At 35.3% G+C, this 27,238-nt stretch overlaps 1 protein-coding gene across 1 annotated transcript in view; it reads right to left on the bottom strand.

Moving 5' to 3' along the window:
• LOC111149581 (EGF-like and EMI domain-containing protein 1) overlaps positions 1–27,238 on the bottom strand; it is a 481,942-nt gene that overhangs the window by 23,884 nt on the left and 430,820 nt on the right. The window contains exons 6-10 of the mRNA XM_022506703.1: positions 16,864–16,983; positions 14,764–14,886; positions 7,471–7,620; positions 3,309–3,425; positions 843–998 (exon numbers count right to left, since the gene is read on the bottom strand). Of these exons, the coding sequence (XP_022362411.1) occupies positions 843–998; positions 3,309–3,425; positions 7,471–7,620; positions 14,764–14,886; positions 16,864–16,983 (666 nt within the window). The remainder of the gene's footprint in view (positions 1–842; positions 999–3,308; positions 3,426–7,470; positions 7,621–14,763; positions 14,887–16,863; positions 16,984–27,238) is intronic.

Here is a 27,238-nt window from a genome sequence, read left to right on the forward strand (position 1 = left end):
ATTTTTATGCAGACACATTTGTTGATATTATTCTTGATAATTATAATTATTATTATGGACTGACCATAGCATAAAATTGTCTGCCATTTTAACCAGCTCTTTCTAGAGCAATCGTCCAGCTTTGATAGTGTTAAAATACCACAAATAGAGGGAGAACAAAAAGAGCAGTTCTGTTTTACAAAGAAAAGAAAAAAGAGGCAGCAGACGGCTGCAAACTGTTACTTTTGAGAGAGGGTATGCTAATTTATTTTGATCAGAAGTGATTTGATGCTTCAGTTCTGTTGCGTGGATGTATAAGAGAAACTGCTCCCATTTTTAAAGATATTTTTCTTGGTCCACTTCAGCATAATGAACAATTGCTTCTTGGCATTTTAATATGTAGAAAGAATCTAGATTTTAAGGCTATTTGAGGTAAATTTCAACTACATAATAGTGACTTCTAGTGGAGTTTTAATAGTTAGAAGAAGAACTACAAGGTCCCAATCCAATCTTTTCCCTGTTATGCTAATTTAAAGATAGTATCCAGCTCTATTTCACTGTATACATTTTAACAGCCCCCCGCACCCTGCACCCCCACTTCTACAAATACTTACATAGCAACCTTTATTGTGCAAAAGGAAGACAAGTATAAGATGGTGAATTTGATAGGAAGCAGTGAAGAAGTAACTTTGGCTCCACTTTTTTTGTTAACATGTTAAAGCATCCAATGATATTAAATATCAATAGTGAAATTGCCTATAAGAGAATTTATGAGAATTACTTAAAAATAAAGAGGTGAGTATAATGAAATAAAATCTTTAACTCACCAGTTTTGCTCAAAGCAGTCAGTTCTCCTCAAATACATGTTTCCTCCCACTCCTTATCTTCTTCGTCTTCATGGGTGGGAGGCAGAGAGGTGGAGACATCATGAAGCCATTGAGGTGGGCTCTTGAATAGAAGGACTGGAAACCTTACAACTTCTAATTCTTCTTCTTCTTCCAGCTCACCATCATCTAAGGCTAAGGGCACACAGAAAAATGCCTGAATTCACCATCCTGGTTAAAAGAAGGAAAAACGGAGCAGGGGTTGATGAGAGAAATGAGAGAGTTTGAACCAGACAGCCAGGGCAGGGGGTGACTGGAAGGTACAAGTCTTTGTATATGCAGGTGAGAAGCAGCAAGCACGAAGTTGAAACCGCAGCAGATTGAACAAAGGGAAAAAGAGGAGCTCAGTCTGTGCAGACAGAAAGGGGAGGTCAGGTTGAATTAAGGGTATGTGGTCTCCATTGTTCTCCAAGAACAAGATGAGGGTTGAAGTAGTTTAGAAGAGATAACAACAAAATTCTTCACAGCGACTTACACATGCAAGTTTTTCCATCACTTCCAATTCTGCAGCTTTCTCCGTAGGGATAGTCCTATGCCCCCACTGAGTTCATAGACAGCTGGTCACAGACTATGCTGACATGCAGACACTCAACCACATCTAGGAAAATTTAAACAATGCCAGTTTTTAGGTGTTGAGAGATAAAATAGACATTATAAACTCATGGGCATACTTGTATTCCCCTTGTCACCTTTATTAGTCAATAACATGGTTTTGCCAAATAGAAGACATTGTCCCCAAATTCTTCATCAATTATACCCTGCCAATTATTTTTCTTCCACTCATTTCCAAGTTTAATATAGTTCATCTACATAGACAAGTTCTTCCTGAAAACTTGATTGCAAGATTTTGATGAAGAATTTACAACTTAAGAGAAAGTCAATGGTCTGAGTGTATCACTTTAGAGAATGTTCATCACTTTTGAGTTATTCAGTATCTATGGTGAAGCATTTATTTCGTGTGTAATTCTGTACAAGGCTTGTAGAGAATTTTAAGATGGAAGAACCCCAGTCCTTGATCTCATTTGACTCACTGATGATTTGTGTCCATATCTGAACCCAGACTTTGGTCAATGTGTTAATGATACTAAAATATCATTTACCAAGCTGAGTTTCTAAGTTTTGCTTAAGATTTTGGATACCTTTTCCATTTGGATATGTGTACCCAAGTATGTACATTCACGCCATACAATCATCTCTTGGCTCACTGTACTTAAAAGCAGATGGTACGTGAAATTCAATTTTTTTTTGGCCCCGTTAATTGGATGGAATGTGGTAAATGGTAATATACTCTACTGTGTTTAGAATATATAGTTTTGTATTCTTTGCTGTTATCTACATTGCAAGGCTGGGGAGCTTGGCTATCTATATGAAGAAACATATCTATCATTCTCAACAGAATGCAGTAATTTGTTTCTTTAAGCAAAGAAATACTATTCTCTCTGAGGCATTAAAACCTTCATACATAATTTTATTGTTATTGAAATGGATATCAATTCTCTAACCTTTACTTTTATTTAAAAAAACTTGGTTCAAAATAATGGGAATAATGATCATAAATGAAATTAAAAGGTTGTGTATTTAAGATAAACTTTAAGAAATAAATCAGAGCAATGACTTACATGAACCATTCTTAATAGTATAAAAAAGGAGACTTGATACTACTCACTGAATTTCCCATGATATTTATATATCATATATATCATATATTATCATATATCATACATATCATACATCATATATCACACATACATACACATATCATACATATCATCATATATCATACACATACATCTAAATCACACATATATATGATTAAGAAATCATCTGAAAAGTAAGTGAACCACTTTTAACAAATAAGTTAGAAGATTATAAAATGATTCATCTTAAAACTTACATTAGCTAGATTACTATCAGATATGTAAAGGATTCCAGTATGGATTTAGACTGTGGCTCATGAATTGGCAATCCTTTTACTATGACTCCTTAATTAAAATGACTTTCAGGAACCAACTTTAATTCCAGTGAAGTTTGCCCTGAGTGATTCCTATGGCAGTGTGCTATGGCTTGCCCAAATCTCTCACTTGTCTATATACATTAAATTAGGTAAAAGGGATTATAGGCCAATGAATATTATGATAATAATAACTACTTTTAGTGGAGTGATTTCTTGATGTCAATCACCATACTAGGCACTTTACATTTATTACTTTACTTGATTTACCCACTAATCCTATTATTGTCTTCACTTTACTGATGGGGACCTGAGGCTCAGACCAGTTAGGGTCACCCAAGTTCACACAATAGTAAATGGCAGAACCACATAAAATCCAAGTGCCTTTAGCGTCAGAATCTTCCCTTTCCTCCCCTAACCCTTGGCCTCAGATAGTCTTCTTGCATGGATTGGCCCATCACATAATGATTTCATGTTAGATCTCAGGAATTTACCATCACATCTGCCACCATCAGAACTGATAAAGCGCTCCTGACATCGACATTTATAGTGTCCTAAATAGTTGATGCAGAGTTGGGTACAGCAGGCTTCTCCACGCTCACATTCATCGGGGTCTGCAGAGAACAAGGACATTTCTGTTATTTAAGAGATAGGAGTTGAACCAACCAAGAGAAGTGCCCATAAACCTCACTTTCAAGTTACAACTGTTCTACTAATCATTTTCTGTTTCTCAGGCTACGCAGTACAAACATCAAAGGAACTATAACACAAAAAGATTGAGGCCCACATTTGGATTTATGTTTCTTGCATGCTTCTCCTATGCTTGTTGTTTATTTTTTTAAAATATGTAAATAATCTCCAAATGCATTTATAAGCACAGGAAAAGAGGTATCTGCTATTTTCCCAGTTTAAAAAGCAATCTGACTGAATCAACAGAGAACCTGAAGAACAACAACAACAAAAACAACTTTAGAAGAGCCAAAAAATTCCATTTAGTGAGCATTTCATAGCTGCAAAGAGGAGGTAGTCTTAGCCTTCATAACGTGTTAGCTCTTCTAGAACTTCAGAAGAAAGAGCATTCCCAAGCAAAAGGAATCCATGAGATTGGCAAGAGAAGGGGTAACTGCAATTCAGACAGAAGGCAGAAAATAACTGTAAATATCATATTTTAAATGACAGAATATTTCAGGGCATTTGCTTGAACTCTTTGATAATGCTTTGACTAGATGGAGTCTGGGGATTTTTATCATCACCAGTGACACCATTACCCTGGCATGTCCTATCAGATAAACAATTTTCTAAGTGATGGTCTTTAAGTCTCCTTTGACACCACTATTCTAGAATTCTACAATCCTGAATGTTGTTTCCTAAGACATAATTGCCTGGAGGAAAATAAACATGTACCAGAAGATGTCAAACTGAAAGCTTACAGCTACAAAATAATTTTGTGGTGATCATTTCTAACATAATTGGCTAAGGAGTAGGGACAGACTCTTTGCCCCCTTTTTCCTTAGGTAGACGTTTGGGGTTGTATGGTCAGGATTTTGGGCTATCCTTGGTTCAGTTTGACTCCCTCTGTTTGTTGAGCTGTTAAATTGAGTAGCCTGCAGCCCTGACTTTACTAAATTTCACTGTCTGTAACTACATGAACAGCCACAGATATTAAAGTTCAGTGTCTCAATTAACCTTGGAAAGGGTACCAGTGTAAGAAATGCAGATAAGAAAAAAGAGAGAGAGAAAAATGCAATCAATCAGCCAAGGTGAAGGGTCACCATAAAATATCTAAATGAGGGTCATTTGGACATAAAACACTCTTCCTCCTGCCAAACGTCATAAGTAGTGCTGCTCACAAAATTCTAGATGATATTTTTGCCTTTTTTAAAATAGTAAACCTTCCTTTGTCCTTTGATTAAGGAGCATGGATATAGGGAACCAAAACTTTTTTTAAAAACTCAGTTTCATTTCATCTAAAACATTGTCCTTTAAGGTTTTTATTTTGTTTTTGTTTTTTTTTCAATTTCAAGATTTTTTTAAAGTCTTTTCAGGTACCACTAGAGCCTTTAAACATCCCAGTCTCAGGATTCCCTGTTCTCAACTAGCAAGGAGCAAAACCACATCATATAACTGGAAAATTAGTTCCTCAGTCTGACTATCATTTTATGATCCATTTTGAATTCTTCTTCTATTATCATTCCTGTGGGGTTATTTCTAGCTTGTCTAATCTACAACACCCTCAGTCTGGAACTCACCTGAAACCCCATCCTCTCTATCTCATAAGCCTTTCTTAAAATGCCTTTTCTCCTCAACTTTTGCATCACCTGTTTTCCAAATTTCTTGATTTTTTTTTATTTTATTTGGTGAGATTTTGCTTGCTTATTTTTCCCTTTTGATTTTCCTCATGTCTATTCTTTCCTACATAGGTCAATATGCCAGATATTGCAATGTAACAGAGAAATTCACCTGTACATAAAAATCGAGCCCTAATAAAAAACAGAACATCAATTGTAACCAAGCAAAACAATTTGACATTTTAGCTCTAATTTCAGAAAAGCATCAAAAGTAAACCATAAAAGAACTTGAGTTTCTGTATTTGTTCTTCATATATAACCACTGAATAAAGCTCCAAAGGTTAGAAATTTAAAAAATATATTTTCTAGGGGTGCCTGGGTGGCTCAGTCAGTTAAGTGGCCAATTCTTGATTTCGACTCAAGTCATGTTCTCAGGGTTATGGGATCAGGCACTGCCCTGGGGGCCTCAGGGGTGGCGGGAGTGGGGGAGTCTGCTTGAGATTCTCTCCCTCTCCCTCTGCCCCTCCCCCTGCTTATGCGCTCTTTCTAAAATAAATACATAAATAAATCTTAAATATTTTCTAATAATTGCCAATTGTTAAATGTAGTGAGCTTATTGCTGGTCAGATGCTCACATTTTAGAAAGTTGCCTTTCAAATTATATTAACACATCTCTAGGTTTTAGCCCCAATAAAATTTGCATTTGGGTAAGGCTGAACATTTGCAGATTGGATGACTGATTTTCACATTTATTTGTATATTCAAATATATTTTAAAAAGTTAATCTTGAAATAAGCTAAAAATTATTTAATTTCCTTTATGCATGAATGTTTTTACAAAGCATCCATGGCTTTAATCTGTTCTCAGGCACATAAACAAAGTATGCATATGTATACTCTGAAAAATCATTGCCTTTACTCTAGTGAATATTTGGACTTAAGGAATGTGTATTATTTATTGTTGGAAGTGAAATAAACTTGAGCCATAAACAACATAACATCATGTTGACTGCTGAAATATCATAAATATGCACTACTTCACATTTTGACCCTGGCAGATGTTCTTTTTTTTTTTTTTTTTTTTTAGCTATAAATAAAAGCTTTACTGAATTGTACTTTTCAAAGAATAAGGAAAGACCAGACTGTAAGTTGCAGAGGTTTAGCAACATTCCAGTTTCTCTTATTCAATAGTCAAAATAGGAAGATAGGTAAGAAGGAAGAAAGGGAGAGAAGGAGGGAGGAAAGAAGAAAGCCCTTTATATTTTTCAGAGATAAAAACATTAGCAAGATAGAGAAATATAAATCTATTTTTCATTTCATAAAAATTGGCAAGGGAAGCAACTGGTTTCCTTAAGTTAACCACCATAGACTGGGAAAAATACAGAAAACAATGTTGGATCAAGAAATCCATATAACGACATTGTTTTGATTAAATAATTTATGAAGCCAGAATACTTCAAAATCACTTTAAGCTCACTCTGTCACATTATAGTGCAAAAAAGAAAAAAAAAAAAAGATTCCAAATACTTAGACCTTAGAAATTCACCTCTTCTTTTATGATACTTCAATTTGTCTCTAATCATATTGAGTAGTATGAAATGGTCAAAGACATTTTTCAATGATCATATTATGATTTTTAAGAATGGTGACTTAAAGTATCAAAAAAGAAAACAAGCTAATATGGTATCAGAATTCCTGAATAATGGCAAATCGCTTTAAGGGCTTATAGGTCCTTTCTGAACCAAAATACATGGTAATACAATCTATCCCTATTTTTAGCAGATATTCTTTTTTCTCAGAAGCTCTACATTAAACATTTCATATGGAACAATGTTATGGTGGAGTTTATTCTTAGTTTCCCATACGATAAAAATTCTAATAATATGTTGGAAAAGTTATACACTAAGAATAGGTTTGAATTGGGATTTCCAAAGAATAATATCTTTTAAAGTTTTCTTTTGGAATGTAGCTACTTGCCATATCAAAGTTGAACATGCACCCAAATCATCACCAAGTTAAAAATCAATGCACATTGTTTAGTTTCTGCTTGAGGTAGAGTAGGATATGTGTGTTGTTTGAATTACAAATTACATTACATGGTTTGGTAGGCCTTGCAATATTTTCATGACATAAACTATTAAATCCATATATTTTGTTAGCGTGTTTCAAATCTCCTTTAACTTCAAAGTAACTGTCTAAAGGTAATGATGTCTTCTGTCAAGTAATCTTTCTTTTGCATTTGTCCAGTAGCCAGAGATACCATTCCATTTACTTCTTGCAGTTTTCATATTACAGTTGTAAGTATGTATTAGAGAGAAAAGGGCTAAATGAATCCTGGGCAAATTCTGAAGATGACATTTATCATACATTATCTATGCCTGCTTTCCCATCTGAATCAATCTGGTGTCTATGGTTGCAGGAACAATCCACCCCACCCCCCTGCCCAAGTACACGTTCACAATGATGGGAACAACCATGATTGTTCTTTTCACAGCTATTGACAATTTCCAATACAAACCCTTTCCAAAACAAACAAAAGAGAGTTATTAGCATAACAACAGAGAAACCTGAATATCTGTCAATAATGGGTACATTCTCTGTTAAGAGGATGACAAACTTCATTGGAAATTTATCAACACTCTACACATATAAAAATAAAAGTTTAAGAGCTATTAGTCATTGTAAATGACTATACCATATAGAAATACTAATAAACTTGTAAATAATGTTAAATTGATGAAGTGATACAGAAAAGTAATGAATCCACCAGTGGTTATTACACTCTTGTTAAAAGACAGTTACCTCTGGGAATTCATAGTGTTTCTAGGATATTAAAAAATATGCATATTGAATCAATGATCAGAACGCAAATAGGTTGTATGCCAATTGACACATCTGTTCTCCAGCTAATGGTATGTTATTATCTGTCCTTTTTAGAGGCTATAAGTACATGAAAATACTGTTAAAAATAGCTTTAGAACAAAAGCGGGAACACAAAAGCAATGATCATATGTAACTAGTATCATGCTGATGTGCTAATCAGCTTTGATGCCCATGAGCATCACTTACTATATAAACATACGATTACTTTGAAAAACAATTTGCTGATCCCAATACATGCTACTAATTGGAACCATTTGGGGGGACTTAGGTCTCATCATATGGATACCAATTTTCCTGAGCATATAGGCACTATAATCCATTATATTCTTATGAGGAAATGAGAAATAAAGAATGCATCGAATCAATGTTAAAATACGGAATTTGGGGGTTGCCTGGGTGGCCCAGTTGGTTGAGCATCCAACTCTTGATTTCAGCTCAGGTAATGATCTCAGAGTTGTGAGATCAGTGCCGGCATCGGGCTCTGCGCTCTCAGTACAGAGTCTGCTTGTCCCTTTCCCTCTGCTCTTCCCCCTGCTCTCTGTCTTCTCAAATAAATAAATAAAATCTTTAAAAAATATGGAATTTGGGTACTCTGCTATTTTCACCATTGACCACTATTGTTCTTCATTTGTGTTGCTTGGACAAACCTCCTCTTAATGAGAGTGTCCACACTGGTTCTTTCCTTACATTCTTAACACCTGAAGAAGAGAGACAGGAAAGAACAGGGTGAGGGTGCTTATGACTGTGGCACTTCTTGAAGGTCTATACTACCATTCAAACTGCCTAGATATCTGCCATAGTTCCTGTACAGTAATAGCACAGACCCTCCCTGATCCCCAGCCTCTACTCTACAGTAGGCAGCTGTCTTATGTGCTCCCAGAGCATACAGGGCCCATCCCTGTCATTGTGCTCCTCCTCCTGTGCCGTCATCATCTTGCATTACTGAACTCATAACAGATGTTCTAAAATGGGTTTTAAGTGATTGAATAAACAAAAGAAGGATTATGCTAATCAACTTATTATTGAAAATAAGAACCCCTTTGGGTTTAGAAACAGCTACTTTAGCACAGAGGAAAATTAGAAATCTAAAGGAAAGATTGAAATAATGAAGAGAACTGATATTTTTACAATATGTTAACATATACTCTTTAGGGAGACATTTTAAATTTTGGGTCATATTCTTGTTATTTCCTGTGGACAATGTAGTTCTAGGACTGCTGGTGGTAATTTAATTTAAATATAAATTACACTGTTGTAACCTTATTAAAAAATGCATGGGACTAAAAAGTGCATACTTACATCTATAATTGCCCACTAGAAGTAAGCTGAGATTTTGTGTTCTTGATACAGGTGTAAATAATTCTGCAACCATCTTACTTTAAATATATATATACTTTAAAAAAACTTTAAAAAATGATCCTTTTAGTTTCTCGCAGTAGTAATCATTACTACTCAACATATTAAGTATACATTACATATGTATAGAATTTAAGTTCAACTATATACTGGTTGGTAATTTGGGGGTAGGGCTTAACCATGCTGGATCCGTAATCTTCCCATTTCTAATCACAAAATATTAGCAGTTCATTTATAGCACTCCATGAAGATTTAATGTTTATGTTATACAGGGTTTGAGAGCCTCTGAGGAGAAATCATATAAGTCCAAAATATTGTTTTCCTAGGGAAAAGGTAGGACAATCTTTTCCTAGAATGTACTTTTATCTGAAGGACACATAATTCATTCTTAAACATCACAATGTTCTGAAAACACTTACTCCACCTACAGGTTTTGAAACAAACACCAGTTTTCACCAAGAAAGTTTTCTATGTCAGTTAGTAAATATTGAGGTCTGGTGAGAGCTACATAAAGAACTTAGCCAAATATTCACATAAGGGAAATAAATGTAAAAATATACTTCTACCAAATGTATTCAACTCTAGGGCAAATTGCTTTCCCAAGAAAATTCGGCAGAAAGTCTGTACCTCATAAGTCATTAGCAATAATGGCCCCCTCTTTCATGATAACTGAAAATGCACAGTCAGATTGCAAGAGATTTTATTTTAGACACTTGTAAGGTATACTCATCTCCTAAACCCCTGGCTGCATTGAAAAGTCAAAATATTAATAAGAAAGAAAAACCCATCCACATTTCTGCTTGAAAGGACTCCTCAGGGCACTGGGAGAAAAGATTCACTTAGAAGTTGTATCCTAATTAGTAGTTAATTCTTCTCCCCTGCCTTATTTAGTTTGCTCTTTAAAAGACAAATATCAGCATAGCAAAACTGCCTTGTCTTTAAGCAACAGAAATAAACCATCAGGCCTCAAAGCTACATTAACAATCCAAGCATTAAAGAAACATAGAGTTTTATACAACAGAGGAGAATGAAGAATTTAGTGACCTTAAGAATGTCTCTTCATGAGAAAGCTTAGAGAAGAACACACAATTGTTTATTCTATCACTATCATTATTCTTATTCCTTGATTAAATTGATAAGTAGATATACAACATAGACAAACACATGAGACAGTTGAAAGGACAGTGTGTTTGGAGCCTAAAGACCCCAGTTCAAGTCCCAGTGCTGGCACTTACTAATTTTGTGTCATTGAGTTTTTGTCTTTGGCATTGAATTTATAATTCCCTAAGGTGTGAACTAGGAAGAGCAACTTTGGAACTGAAACAGGAAATCAGCAATTCTGTTTGGGGCCTGCCAAGTTTGTAATGTCTATCAGTCAAGCAAATGGAGACGTTGAGTACATATTTTGATATATTCACGTGTAGTTAAAGGAACAAGAGAAATTAAATATAAGTTGGACATTGAGAGGGGGGCAGGGATAGAGAGGAAAACCAGGAAAATGTGAAAACATGAATGAGAAGGAAAGTGTTTCAAGAAAAACAGGGGTTAATTCACTGTGTTGAATGCTGCTGAGAGGTTACCTAAGATAAAAACCAGAGATGTTGATAAGCTGTCTGGCAACAGGGAAGTTACCTGTGATTATGGTTGGGTAGAGATGGAGATCTGATTAGTCAGGGACAATGAGAGAGTGCAAGATGAGGAGGGAACAATGAGTAAGTAATGAAAAATTTTGATGTGAAGGGGATCAGATTGAAACTGCAATAGGGAGTGGGCTCATGGGAGGGTACCTTAAAGATAGGAGATACTGGACCAAGTTGACATGCTCATGAGAATGATCCATTAAATAACTGCAATCAATAGCAAAGATATTGAGACAGCAAGAGAGAATGGAATCTGAAGTACAGTAGAGAAGATGGCCTTTGGTAGTCCTAGGACCATGTCCTTTATATTAACAGTGGTGAAATCTTTTTCATGAGATTCTATGGGGGTATTTTCAGTCAATTGACTGACTGACTACCAGTACTACTTGACTGGTAGTTTGCATCCTCTTCCTTGATGATGTATGAAACAAGGTGAGAATAAAGGCAAAAGGGAGGAGGTATAAAAACTTGGAAGAAAAAGAGAAGGTGTAAGCATTCATTTTGTTGAGGATGGAAATAGACCTATTCTGATAGTATAGATTGGTCCAGTCATGCTGCATAATCATTTCAAATTTATGGTCCTGAATTTAAAGTAAAACTAGTTAACATGGTTGTGTTTGAACACAACAATTTGCCTCTAAGGTATAAACATGAAGTAGAGAAAGAAGGTAAGAAGTCACTAAGAGAAAGGTAGGGTCTAAAGATGAAATAAAATGTGTTGTTGACATACCATGGTTACATGAGAAGCAGAAATGGAGAAATCAGCCAAAGAAATAAGAAAAAATAAATATTCTGTCATTTGAAAACAGAGGGAAGAAGAAGCATTTGGGAAAGACTGAAGTTGAGAACATAAAATTGGAGGGAATTTGTATCAGACAGTTTTAAACTTAGTAAAGCATGGAGTGTATTATTTATCTAAAGTTTAAGCAGTGGACCAGTGGAAAAGACATGAAAACAAAATAGCTGTAATAGTTATTAATAGCAGCTAATAATTCAGCATAGTAAAATTTTTTTTAAAAGATTTTATTTATTTATTTGACAGAGAGAGAAATCACAAGTAGGCAGAGAGGCAGGCAGAGAGAGAAGGGGAAGCAGGCTCGCCGCTGAGCAGAGAGCCCGATGCGGGGCTCGATCCCAGGACCCTGGGATCATGACCTGAGCCCAAGGCAGAGGCTTTTTTTTGGGGGGGGGGGTGATGTTGTTTCAGTTTTTTTTTTTTTAATTTTATTTTTTTATAAACATATATTTTTATCCCCAGGGGTACAGGTCTGTGAATCGCCAGGTTTACACACTTCATAGCACTCACCATAGCACATACCCTCCCCATTGTCCATAACCCCACCCCCCCTCCCAACCCCCTCCCCCCATCAACCCTCAGTTTTTGTGAGATTAAGAGTCACTTATGGTTTGTCTCTCTCCCAATCCCTTCTTGTTTCATTTACTCTTCTCCTACCCCCTTAACCCCCCATGTTGCATCTCCTCTCCCTCATATCAGCGAGATCATATGATAGTTGTCTTTCTCCAATTGACTTATTTCGCTAAGCATGATACCCTCTAGTTCCATCCACGTCATCGCAAATGGCAAGATTTCATTTCTTTTGATGGTTGCATAGTATTCCATTGTGTATATATACCACATCTTCTTTATCCATTCATCTGTTGATGGACATCTAGGTTCTTTCCATAGTTTGGCTATTGTAGACATTGCTGCTATAAACATTCGGGTGCACGTGCCCCTTTGGATCACTACGTTTGTATCTTTAGGGTAAATACCCAGCAGTGCAATTGCTGGGTCATAGGGTAGTTCTATTTTCAACATTTTGAGGCACCTCCATGCTGTTTTCCAGAGTGGTTGCACCAGCTTGCACGACCCATTCATTCTTTAGAAGGATGCTGTTTAATCTCAATGTATTTGGGTTCTTTCCAAATTTCCTCTTGTGATTGAGTTCTAGCTTCAGAGCATTGTGGTCTGAAAATATGCAGGGAATGATCCCAATCTTTTGATACCGGTTGAGACCTGATTTAGGACCGAGGATGTGATCTATTCTGGAGAATGTTCCATGTGCACTAGAGAAGAATGTGTATTCTGTTGCTTTGGGATGAAATGTTCTGAATATATCTGTGATGTCCATCTGGTCCAGTGTGTCACTTAAGGCCTTTATTTCCTTGTTGATCTTTTGCTTGGATGATCTGTCCATTTCAGTGAGGGGAGTGTTAAAGTCCCCTACTATTATTGTATCATTGTTGATGTGTTTCTTCGATTTTGTTATTAATTGGTTTATATAGTTGGCTGCTCCCACGTTAGGGGCATAGATATTTAAAATTGTTAGATCTTCTTGTTGGACAGATCCTTTGAGTATGATATAGTGTCCTTCCTCATCTCTTATTATAGTCTTTGGCTTAAAATATAATTGATCTGATATAAGGATTGCCACTCCTGCTTTCTTCTGATGTCCATTAGCATGGTAAATTCTTTTCCACCCCTTCACCTTAAATCTGGAGGTGTCTTCGGGTTTAAAATGAGTTTCTTGTAGGCAACATATAGATGGGTTTTGTTTTTTTATCCGTTCTGATACCCTGTGTCTTTTGATTGGGGCATTTAGCCCATTAACATTCAGGGTGACTATTGAGAGATATGAATTTAGTTCCATTGTATTGCAAGGCAGAGGCTTTAACCCACTGAGCCACCCAGGCGCCCCTCAGCATAGTAAAATTTTAATGTATTTATATATTATTATATTTTTAATATATTTATATATTATTACATATTTAATATATTTATATTTAATATAGTTATAAAATTTAATATATATAGCTCTTTTTATAAGAGATATATTAAATTGCATAACTGAGGCTAGGTGAGGAAAGACTAAGGTTAGATGACAAGGATCATTTTGTTTTGAGAAAAAAGAAGGAAAGGGGTAGAGGGATGAGCCAGTGAAAGGGAATGCAATGAGAAGAGGCATGCTGGAAATGAACAGAAATGGGAAAGGGAGAAGGGCTTACAGGAAATGTATGCATTAGAGTATCCAATGTGTCAGGCGTGGTACTACAAGACTCCTTGAGTTTTACACTGGAGCTATTAGTGTTCAATAAATATTGCACATCAGAGGTGATGAAGGTAGGCAGACTCTTCACAAAGGATAGCCATGGGTCCAAAAGAGCCCCAAGTCACAAGACCTGAGACAGTCCTTGCTATCTACATTGTGGTTTATTATACCGAACATTTTCTATCAACTCTGGGCCCTTGTTTCCTCAAACTACAATAAGGGTGTTAGACTTCTAAGATCCCACTCTTTTTTTTTTCCCCCCACAAGCTTACTGGACCTGTTTATTCTTTTTTTTTTTAATTTAATTTTATTTTTTCAGTGTTCCAAGATTCATTGTTTATGCAACACACCCAGTACTCCACGCAATATGTGCCCTCCTTAATACCCATCACCACTCACCCATACCCCTCATCCCCCTCCCCTCCAAAACCCTCAGTTTGTTTCCCAGAGTCCACAGTCTCTCATGGTTTGTCTCCCCCTCCAATTTCCCCCAACTCCCTTCTCCTCTCCTTCTCCCAATGTCCTCCGTGTTTATTCCTTATGCTCCACAAGTAAGTGAAACCATATAATAATTGACTCTCTAAGATCCCACTCTTACCCCACCCCCAGTGGAAAACATTCTCAGGAGCTTCTGCTTTGATAACTTATTCAATATGGTTCTTTTTTTTTATTATTCTTGTTTAATACTTATAAAATGCTACACATTTTGTGGGCTTCTTTTGCTGCCACTTACTGGAACTCTGCTTTCCATCAGCTTCCAGCTCAAAGCCAGGGTGGAAGGCACAAATGAAAGAACCCATTGTGTTCCCACAGCTATGGCTGCAGGGAGCCAACCCTTCAGCAGGCTTATTCATATCTGTAGATAAAAGATATACAGCAGCTATGTCTTCAGAGCTCAAATTAAGATTTATCTGTAAACTATAAAAATTATCTGAAGTATTCTCTTTCTTTCAACCCTAGACATCAAACATAACAGTAAAATATCACATAGGTGCCATATTTGCAAGTAAACTAACTGCTAATGATATCAATTTAAATGTTGGTCTAATGCTCTCAAACGCTTCTATCTATGAGAACCTACTAATATTTATTAATTGGGAGAAAGAAAAGGAAATAACTGAAAAATATACTCTATCTTTCCCCTAATAATACAGGTAGAAGTCATTGTAATTTGTCTTTGGAAATATACATCACATTCTCCTTTCCTTTTAAAGATTTATTTATTTATTTATTTATTTGAGAGAAAAGACACATACACACATAAATGGAAGGAGGGGTAAAGGGAGAGAATCTTTAAGCAGACTCTCCCTGAGCACAGAGCCCCATGTGGAGCTCCATCTCATGTCCCATGAGATCATCTGAGCTGAAACTAAGAGTTAGACACTGAATCAATTGAGTCCCCCAGGTACCCCAGTCATATATATCACATTCTTAACCAAAAATAGTATCTCCTTGATTTAAGAGAAACAGGACATGTGGACAAGGGAGACTTGGGGTCTTCATGTGTAGCAATCCATGGCGTATGCTCTACCTGAATGCCATGGGGGCAGTGCCATTTAAACAAGAATGCCCTCTCTTTCTCCTGACACTGAGAGCCAGTTCCATTCAGTGCAACTTCTTTCTATAACTCAGGTAGGCTCTGTTCCCTCCCTTCATGTTGCTAGGTCTCAACACCATTTTTCCTGATTCATACTTCCTCCTGTACTATCCTGCGTGTCATCTCCACATGTATCTATATATATGTATATATTTGTCAATTTTCTACAAATATTTGGTAAGATCCTATTCTGTGCCAGAAAAGTTAAGCAAATGCTATGTGAACAGAGGACCAAAGTAGAAATGTTCTCTGTCAGAAAAGTATATGAACACAATCAACAGAAATTTGTATCTTAGTTTTGGTTTAAAGAAAAAAAGAAACAACTGAACAGTAATTTTTAAAAAGATTTTATTTATTTATTTGACAGAGAGAGAGAGTGAGAGAGGGAACACAAGCAGGGGGAGTGGGAGTGGGAGAAGCAGGATTCCTACAGAGCAGGGAGCCTGATGTGGGGCTCCATTCCAGGACCCTGGATCATGACCTAGGCCAAAGGCAGATGCTTAACAACTGAGCCACCCAGGTGCCCCTAAACAGTAATTTTTATATCTAATTCTTTTTCAGTTTTTCAAAGTGTTTATCCATCTCATAAGTCAGGAAATATTTTGGTATTTTCATAATCCAAATAAACTGTTTCTCATTTCATGAAAATGTCATGATAAAAATGAAGGATTCTGTGATTTCTCTGAAGTTAATAAAACAAAGACTGTCCCACAGGAATGATTTCAGTTATTAGCTCTGGTTATGGAGTAATTTGTCACTTTCATCTTTGAATTGAAGTATGTCTGTTTTGCTATTTCTAGGAAAAAGAAATATGTAACCTTGTATTTATAGTTTCTTTCTTTTTGGTTTTAATTATTTCTAACTTCTGAGAACACTCATTTGCACATACTTGCATTTCAAAGGTTATCCCCCACCTTCTGTAGGCTATAATAAAAAAACTCCCTGTGTAGTTATGGAAGATTTTGAATATTAATTCTGGAATTCACTTCATAATGACAAACAGAAAACAAAAGGCTTTAATTCTGAAATTATACCACCCATTTTTTTGGTAACTAAAAATTTCACCGAGTTTTCATAGTTTCACAAAAATACCTTTCAGAACAATCAAATAAGATTATAAATGTTCTTTTTAAAGCATAAATGAAAACACTTTTCTCCTAGCTGTTCTGACTATTCAAAACTGAATTACCACAAAATATCAGTTACACAATTAAGCCATCAGTTTCAACCTCCTACCTCCATAGGCCTTTTTGTCATTAGACAACTGGTACCCTGGGCAACAGACACACCTGGTCACACCATTCTCACTCTGACAGATGTGGGCACATCCATTCCCACCTGTGGAGGGGTCCATCTCTGAAAGCAATTAAACAGTGAAAATTTATAATTCATTAACTTCAGAAAGATACACAAAGTGGAAAGGTGGAGAAGGTAAAGAGGGAACTGGGACCATGGGGTTTCTCATATAAAGATGGTAAGGACTCTGGAAAGTCTTTTCTCACTTTCAGATGGAACTAATTCCACAAAAAATTTCCCATTTTGTGATTTCAACTCCAAAATCTAAACAAATATAAACATGGATCAGAGCCAAAAGAAGAATTACTTTAATTCACTCTTCTCAAAAGCATGGCTTCTGCCCTCTGATACCCGAAGTTCAACAGAGTCAGCATGAACTCTATATATCATACCCTTTTTCATTTTCTCCTTCTCTCTCAACCCTTTCTACTCCTTTGGGCATCCTAAAAGGCAAAAACCTCCTCTGGGTTACTTTTGCTTTTGGATAAACAACCACAGTGTGAGTAGAAGTCAGGCTGAAGCAACATGGGAGAGTCTTAGCCATAGCTGTCATGGAGATGGAAGACAGGTCAGATCTTCCAGGCTGTAACGAACCTTCTGTAGAACCTACAGTATAATGTTGAATAGAAGTGGCATGAACAGACATCCTTTTCTTCTTCCTGATCTTAGGGGAAAGCCTTCAGGATTCACTATTAAGTGTAATGTTAGCTGTGTGTTTTTCACAGGTTCCCTTTATCAGCTTGAGGATGTAGTTTTCTATTTCTAGTTTGTTGAGTTCTTTTATCATAAAAAGATGCTGGATTTTGTCAAGTGTTGTTGTTTTTTTTCCTGCATCTATTGAGATGATCATGTAGTTTTTGTACTTAATTCTATTGATATGGTATATAGTATTAATTGATTTTCAGATGTTGAACTAACCTTGTTTCCCTGAGATAAATCTTACTGGATCATGGTGTATAATCCTTCTATATGTTGTTGGATTTGGTTTCCTAATATTTTGTTTAGGATTTTTACATCTACATTCATAAAATATGTTTGTCTGTGGTTTTCTTCCCTGTGATATGTTTGTCTGGTATTGGTATCAGGGTAATTCTGATTTCATGGAATGAATTGGAAAGTGTTCTCTTCTCTTTTATATTTTTGAAGAGTTTATAAAAAATATGGAATAATTCTTCTAAAATATTTGGTATAATTCACCATTGAAACTATCAGGGCCTGAGCTTTTCTTTTTGGGGAGCTTCAAAATTATTAATTTTATCTCTTTATGTATTATATATCTAACTGGATTTTTTACTTTTTTCAGAATCTAATTGCAGTAGTAATTGTCATTCTAGGAATTTGTTCATTTCATCTAAAGTACGTAATTTGTTGTGATACAGTTGTGTCTACTATTACCTTCTCATTTCTCTCTTTTTTTTTTTTAAATTTTCCTACGGTCAGTAGTGATATTTACTCTTTCACTTTTGATCTTAGTTGTTTGAGTCTTCTCTCTTTTTTCCTTTGCTAATCTAGCCAAAAGTTTGTCAACTGTGTTGACCTTTTTTTAAAAAGGTTTTTAAAAGGTTTTAAAAAGGTTTTTAAAAAGGTTTTAAAGGTTTTGGTTTTATTAATTTTCTTTCTTGTTTCTCTATCATCTACTTCATTAATTTATATACAAATCTTTACCTTCCTTCTTTTTTTACACTTCCATATTCCCTTTCTCCTTATGTTACTTCTTACCAGTATGAGCTTTCTAAGAAACTCTTATATTTGAGTAAGACACACTGCAGAATCAGCGTGTCCCCCAACTTCACACAAAATAAAATTTGATAGACATTTTTGGTTTTGTTTTGTTTTTTTTTTTTTTTTTAAGATTTTATTTATTTATTTGAGAGAGAGACAGTGAGAGAGAGCATGAGCGAGGAGAAGGTCAGAGAGAGAAGCAGACTCCCCATGGAGCTGGGAGCCCGATGCGGGACTCGATCCCAGGACTCCCAGGATCGTGACCTGAGCTGAAGGCAGTCGTCCAACCAACTGAGCCACCCAGGCGTCCCAGGTTTTGTTTTCTTTATTGCATCTGTATGTTTTGTCACAAGTTAAGATACTATGTAGCTACATTAATAACAGAAATTTAATTTATTTAATCTATATCACCCACTACCAACTCTCAGGGCAATGGAATAGATAACTTCTCCGAACTCTGGAAAATGAGGGGTCATTTCCACCAGATACAAAATTACAAAGTAGATTGCAGTGATCTTCGATATGTTCTTCTCATTAGCCACTGTCTCTGGGAACCTCTTTTCTAAATGTACTTTGATCATCTATCGCCCTAGTGCCTTCTTGATGCCCAGGTCTCCAAATAAGAAGGTTTACTCCTCCAGAAATTGACTAGATATAACCTCCCTATAGTAAGCCTTACTGCTATCAGAGGTCCCTTTTGTTTCAGAGACTGATTGTAACTGTAGTCTTAAACCACTTGAATTAAGCATGGAAGAACTATAAAGTAAAACTTCTATAATGTAGAATTTGATAAAACTTACAATTTTATTCTCAACTGCAGAACATAGAAGGACATTTAAAAGTAGCATGTGGGACTCAGGTAATATTTCCAGTCAAATTTATGATTTTTTTTGTGTATAGTACCCTTTTATAGTAGCACTTAAATGGGACCTATTCAAATTCGGCTCATGATCATGAAAGAGTAACCATGATTGGGTTTACCTTCTACCATAAACAACTAAAAAACTAGAGTACAAAAACATGAAACAACTGTAGATATTGGACAATAAACAGCACAAGAATGGGAACCCTGAGTGAAGAGAAAAGAAGTAAGCTAAATTATTGTTTTGGGTTTTGCTAGAGACCATTTCTGGGTTACAGCACAGAAATAGAAACCAAAAGAGAGCTCAATGATCCTGCTAAATTAAAGAGACAAATCAGAGCTCATGATTATCCAGGAAATTAGAATTTGTGGAGTGCTAGAAGGGGCAGACAGCGGTGGGGAAGAGAGTGTTATATAGAGAGAAAAAACAAAAACAAAAACACAAAACACTCCAGAAATCTGTACACTGATCCTCTTGAATCTTTGACTAAATATTATTGCATATCTAGATAGGGTAAATCTCCATGAGGCCAGGCAAGAACAAAGAAGAATTAAGGAAGCTGTAAGCCAAACAATTCCCAAAGCATACAGAGGGCCAGGAATCAGTTCTTAGCAGCCAGAGTGGGGAAATATTGTTTAACATATTGCAGCTTCAGTAAAGATCCCCGAAGGACCATGACTCAATAGTAGAACCAATTTAACCCCAGAGTAAAGTTTATTCTAGATGTACCCTAACATTCAAAACAGCATTTGACAGATCAAACTGATCTGCGAGTAACTTAGCTTGGCGTCCAGAAAGAAAGCACAATACTTTTTAAAGGAGAACAAAAGCTAGCATTCAACAATGTAAAATGAATAATGTCCAAAATCCCAAAAAAAGGTTAATAAACATGTGAAAGTATAGTCAATTATGACCCATATTCAGGAGAAAATTCATTTAATAAAAACAGAAATAATAGAGATGATGAAATCAGCAGATAAGGACATTAAAATAGCACTATAAATAAATTTAATATGCTTCATGATTTAAAGAAAAATATGCATTTAATGAGGAGAACAATAGAAGGCATAAAAAAACTACCAAAGGGAACTTCTAGAGCAGAGAGATACAAAATCTGAAATGGAAAGTTCACTAAATGGTATTATCAGCAGATTACATAATTAGAAAATTATTGAACTAAAAACTTGGCAGTATAAATTATCCAAAATGAAGAGCAGACAGAAAAAAAAGGACTAAGCAATTTAAATAAAGAAGTCTGGTGACCAGTTGAGCAATATTAAGCAGAGGATAGCAAATAATTCAAATTTTGGAAGGAGATTCTCTGTCAAAGAATTAGGAAAAAGACAGTTTAACAAGACAGAAAACTTTCAGAAAATGACTGTCATACTATAGCCAGACACCACAGAAAAAAATAATCCCCACCTATGACACCATTGACTGAAGGGAGAACCTAGACTTTCCCCCTCAACAGGCTGTAATTAGGTATTTCTTTTCCCCTTCCCACTGGGGTGACGTCAGAGGAGGCAAATCATAGAGTCAAGATTTCCACCACAATCTGATAATGAGGCCACCCTATCATGATGTCTATGAAAGCCACGTGGGAAGAGTAAAAAGGCACACCTACACCTCCTGGCCAAGTGGTACCAGTGGAGAGCTAGAGCACAGAGTAAGGAGGCATACATTTCCTACTTGTGAGTCATTAGAAGTCAGGTGGTGGTACACTTGGACTTCTACTCACAGTGAGCAGTAAAAGTGTTTTCCTCCACCCTCTTTCCCCTTCCAGAGTAGTGTCAAAGGAAAGCATCTAAATATAAGGTTTATATAAGATCCAGAGTCTGGTAACATAATATGCAAGACTTCCAAGTTTCAGTAGAAAATTACTCATTATACCAAGAACTAGGAAGATCTCAAAAAGATTGAAAAAATGAATCAATAAATGCCAACACCAAGATTTTAGAGATGTTAGAATTATCTAAGATTTTAAACAAGCCAACTAGAATTATTTTAATGAGCAATTACAAACATGCTTAAAACAAATGAAATATTAGAGTCTCAGCAAAGAAATAGAAAATTTGAAGGATAACCTAATAGAAATTTGAGAACTGAAGAAGACAACAACTGAAAACCTCAATAGAGGGGCACCTGGGTGGCTCAGTGGGTTAAGCCTCTGCCTTCGGCTTAGGTCATGGTCGCAGGGTCCTGGGATTGAGCCCCACATTGGGCTCTCTGCTTGGCAGGAGTCTGCTTCCCCCTCTTTCTGCCTGCCTCTCTGTCTACTTGTGATCTCTCTCTCTCTGTCAAATAAATAAAATCTTTAAAAAAGAGAGAGAGAGAAAGAAAATCTCAATAGATAGGCTAAATATTAGAATGGAGAGGACAGAGAAAAGAATCAGTGAATTGGAAGATAGAGCAATAGAAATTACCCAACTGAACAACAGAAACAATAGACTAGAAAAAAAAATTTTTTTTAAGAGAGAAAAGAAAGAAACAAAAAGAATGGAGCCTTACAGACCTACAGAAATATAACAAATGTAAAATACTGTGGCAGTGTTAATATCTTAGAGGCTAAAAGAAATAAGGTGGGGCTGAAAATGTGTTCAAAGAGATAAAGCTGAAAATTTCCCAAATCTGGCAAAAGATATAAATCTATAGATCGAAGGAACTAAGTAGAGCTCAAGCAAATTAAACTCAAAGAAGTCCACACCAAGACACATTCTAGTCAAACTTCTGAAAAGTAAAGATAAAAGAAAAATCTTTAAAGCAATGAGAGAGAAATAACACTTGATTTGTTAAGAAAAATGTAAAGTAATAGATATTTCATCAGAGATCAGCACGGCTAGGAGAAAGTGAAAACATTTTTCAGCTAATGAAAGAAAACAACCCAGAATCTTATATGTAGCAAAATTACTCTTTAGAAATGAAGGGGAGACTGAGACATTCTCAGATAAAGAAAAACTAAGAGGATTTATTACTCTAAATTAACATCTAAAGGAAGTTTTCTAAATAGAAATGATTAAAAAGAAACCAATTATAAAATATCAGGGAGAAAGAGAGCAAAAGTAAGAAAAAAATCCAATAAACTTTCCTTCTCCTCTTGAATCTTCTAAATAACACTAAATGGCTGAAGGAAAAATTATAATATTGTCTAATGTGGTTCTAAATGAACACAGAAAAAATATTTGAACAATTATATATATAAGTGGTGAAAAGTAAAGAGAAAGGATTTTTAAAGGTTCTACACTTCACTTGAACTGGTAAAATTATGGCATCAGTAGGTAAGTTAGTTATACAGAATGTAATACCTGAGGGAACCAGTAAACCTGTGAAAAGTTATGTAAAGAGATTCCCTCAAAACTGCTATGAATAAAACAAAATGGAATTCTAATAAATATTAAAGTAACCATAGGAAAACATATAGAAAAATTTTAAAAACTCCAAAACAATAAACATAAAAAAGAAATAGTAGATAAACAATAACAATAATTACATAAATGTAAATGGCCTTCTATACCAATTAAAAGGTCCAGATTTGAATAATGGGTTAAAAAAATGAACCAACTATATAATGTCTACATGAAACTCACTTCAAATATAATGATATAGACAGATCTAAAGTAAAATAATGGAAAATATATATAGCATGCAAAAACTGATCAAAAGTAAGTAGGAGTGGCCATATTAATGTCAGATAAAGTCTACCTAATGCAAAGAAATTTTCCGGAAATAGAAGGGACAATATGTAATAATAAAAGGGTCAATCCATCAAGAAGACATAATACTAGGTATATATGCATCAAACAACAGAATTATAAAATATGTGAAGCAAAATCTGATGGACATGAAGGAGAAACAGACAAACGCACAGTTATAGTTGGAAATGTCACCACACTTTCACCAATTAATAATGGAACAACTAGACAGAAAACCATCAAAGACAGAAGTCAAGAACAGCATCAACCCACAAGATCTAGTTGACACTCTACTCAACAACAGCAGAATACTCATTCTTTTTGAGTGCCCAAAAAACATATACCAGCATTGATTGCATCTTAAGCTATAAAACAAACCTCAAAAATTTTTTAGATTGAAATTAAATATAAGGTATTCTCTGACCACAAAGCAATCAACTGACAAATCGATAACAGAGATTATAGGAAAATCTCTAAACACATGAAAACTAAACAAGTAATTTCTTCTATGTAATCTATGGGTCAAAGAGAAAGTCCCAAGGAAAAATAAAAAAGCATCAGACTGAATAAGAATGAAAATTCAGCATAAAAATTTGGAACAGGGGCACCTGGATGCCTCAGTCAGTTTAGCATCTGACTTTGGCTCTGGTCATGATCCCAGAGTTCTGGGATCAAGCTTGGCATCAGGCTCCCTGCTCAGTGAGGAGTCTGTTTCTCTCTCTCCCTCTGCCCTCCTCCCCAACCCTGTTTGTGTTCTCTCTTACATGCACTCTCTCTCTGTCAAATAAATAAATAAAATATTTTTTAAAATTGGGGGACAAACCTATAACAGTGCTAAGAGACAGATTCATAGTACAAAATGTATCAGAAAAAGTTAAAAGCTCCCACCCCAAGAATTTAGAATAAGAGCAAAATAAACCCAAAGTAAGTAGAATGAAGAAAATAATAAGGATAAGAACAGAAAGCAATGAAATTGAAAACAGAAAAAAATAGAAAATATTATTGAAACAAAGAGCTGGTTTAAATCCCATATCTTATACAAAAATTAACTAAAACTGGATCACAGATGTAAATATAAAACATAATACTACCCTTAAAACACTTTTAGAAAATATAAGCTTTATTAATAACCTCTAAAAACTGGAATCAATCCAGATGGAAATGTTTAAGGATATAGATTCATATATAAGATATAGTTCATAGAATACTATGAACTACTGTTACATGCAATAACTTGGATGAATCTTCAGAGAAATATGTTGAATGAAGAAAGCCAATCCATAATGGTTATATACTCTTTGATTTTTTTCTATAACATTCTTGAAATGTCAACATGATAAAATGGAGAACATATTAGTAGTTGCCTGCAGTTAAGAAGGGGATAGGTGTGGAAGGAAAATGTGGCTAATAATAGGGAACATGAGGGATCCTTGCAGTGATGAAAATGTTCTGTGTCTTGACTGTATCAATACCAACATCTTTGTTGTGATATTGTATTATAATTTTTTAAATGTCACCATTGTAGGAAACTAGACACAGCTATATGATATCTCTCCATATGACCTTTAAACTTTTATGTGAATCTCAAATTATCTCAAAAGAAAAAAGGACCAAAGGTAAAAAACAAACAACGCCCCCAAAACAAATCTGTTAAATGAATGAATATTTTGGCTGAACTTCAATCTAAATCACCTCTTATAAAAAACAAGACTACAGAATTGACTTTACACATATAACTTTCATTCAATAAACATTGTTTAGGAAAAGAGAGAGAGAGAGAGAGAAAGAGACACCCAAGAGCCTTGATTCTTGAAGGCTTTGACCCCATCAGGCAGCAAGTCTAAATGAGGACTGACAGAGTCACCAGTATAAAGCTGTCATGTTAAAATGATTTTTGGGTGTGGACTCTCTCCACTCTGGAAGGTATGTAGGTGGTTTGGAATGAGCTGAGCTCCAAAGGGCTGGAAGGCCTGGTTGCCCAGGGCCTGGAACAGGGCATCTGTTGGGAGGAGAGGCCAGTCACTCACTCTCTCTCTCTCTCTCTCTCTCTCTCTCTCACACACACACACACACACACACACTTTAGTGAAAGAAAGCAAAGCCACATGAAAACAAAATGAACAGTTTCAGTGACCAGTGGGAAAAATACTGAAAAGAACATATCATATAACTGGAATCTCAGAAGAAAAGAAAGAATACAAAAAAAAAATTTTTTTTTAAAAAATAGTGACCAAACATTTTTGAAACTTCATGTAAACTCGACCCATATATCCAGGAGTCTCAATGAACCCAAGCAGGATAAACACAAAGAAACTGAACCATAATACATTATGATCAAATTGATGCAAATCAATGATAAAGAGAAAATTTTGAGAGTCCAAAGGACAAAACTACATTACCAAAAGAAGAAAAGATAAAAAATAACTCCATATATCTTGTTGGAAACCATGCAAGACAGAAGACAGTGGAACATTTTTAAAAAGCTGAGGGAAAATAAAAACAAACAAAAAATAGAAGTACATAGCTAAAGTGGATAGGACATAAAAGGAGAAAGCATAAAGACATTTTCAGAAAAAAAGGAGTAAGCTGAAAGTACTCATCACTACAGATCAAAACTCAAGAAATGTTGAAAGAAGTCATTCAGGTAGAAGGTAAATGACAGCAAATGGAAATGTGAACCTACACAATTGAATAAAGAAAGCAAGGCATTGTACACGTGTGGACAAAAATAAAGATAGTTTTTGTCATTTAAAAATATATCTAGGGACGCCTGGGTGGCTCAGTTGGTTAAGCCGCTGCCTTCAGCTCAGGTCATGATCCCAGAGTCCTGGGATTGAGTCCCGCATCAGGCTCCTTGCTTGGCAGGGAGCCTGCTTCTCTCTCTGCCTCTGCCTGCCACTCTGCCTGCTTGTGCACTCTCTCTCTCTCTCTGAAAAATAAATAAAATCTTTAATATATAAATATTATGTATATTATATATATATAAAATATATATCTGTATAAGTTAAAGCAAACAACATAGTAGCAATGTAACTGTATTTTTTATATATGACAATTCTACTAAGCAGTGAAACATCAGGAAATGCAAGCATATTGTTGTAAGGTTCTAACATTATACATCAAGCAGTAAATATTTTCAAGGCAGACTGTGATAAGTTAATAATAAATACTGTAAATCCTAGAATAATAATATTTTTAAGGAGGTATAACTAATAAAGTAATATCAGAGATAAAATGAGATGTAAAAATCTTTAATTAACCAAGAAGTTAGAAAAGAGGAAAAGGGAATAAAGAATAAGTGAGACAAATAGAAAACAAGTAGCATTCTCACAGATTAAAATCCATATTGAAAATTACACTGGGTGTGGTGCATAAACAATGAATCTTGGAACACTAAAAAAAAAGAAAATTACAAAAACAAAAATTACCTAAATATAATTTCTCTAAATATTCATATGAGAAAATAAGGATTGGCTGGGTGGCTCAGTCAGTTAAATATCCAACTCTTAATTTTAGCTCAGGTCATGATCTCAGGATCATGAGACTAAGCCTTGCATTGGGTTCCACACTCAGCATAGAGTCTGCGTGAGGTTCTCTCTCTCCTTTTCCCTCTGCTCCTCCCCTGCTCTCCCTCTTTCTAAAATAAATAAATAAATAAAATCTTTAACAATAACAACAAAAAAGATTGGGCTTTTCAGACTTGGGAAAAAGCAAGACACGACTATGTGCTATCTACAATAAACACATTAACTATAAAGAGTAAGATATATATTTTAAAGAGGCAAAAATATATACTATGATAATATTAACCAAAAAACTTTAGTGGCTGCATTCGTTTTGCACAAAGTGATTGCAGACAAAGTAGATTAGTATGACAAAAGACATTTCATTCTAATCAGGTAATCAATTTTTCAAGAAAACATAAAGCCATTTTAAATGTGTATGTAACTAATAACAGAGCTTCAAAATACATGAAGCATAAATTGATATAACTGAAAGGAGTAGATACACCCATACATATAGTTGGAGATTTTAATATTC

The sequence above is a fragment of the Enhydra lutris genome, unplaced genomic scaffold (assembly GCF_002288905.1).
Source record: "Enhydra lutris kenyoni isolate GAN:26980312 unplaced genomic scaffold, ASM228890v2 scaffoldscaffold2, whole genome shotgun sequence".
NCBI classification, from domain to species: domain Eukaryota; kingdom Metazoa; phylum Chordata; class Mammalia; order Carnivora; family Mustelidae; genus Enhydra; species Enhydra lutris.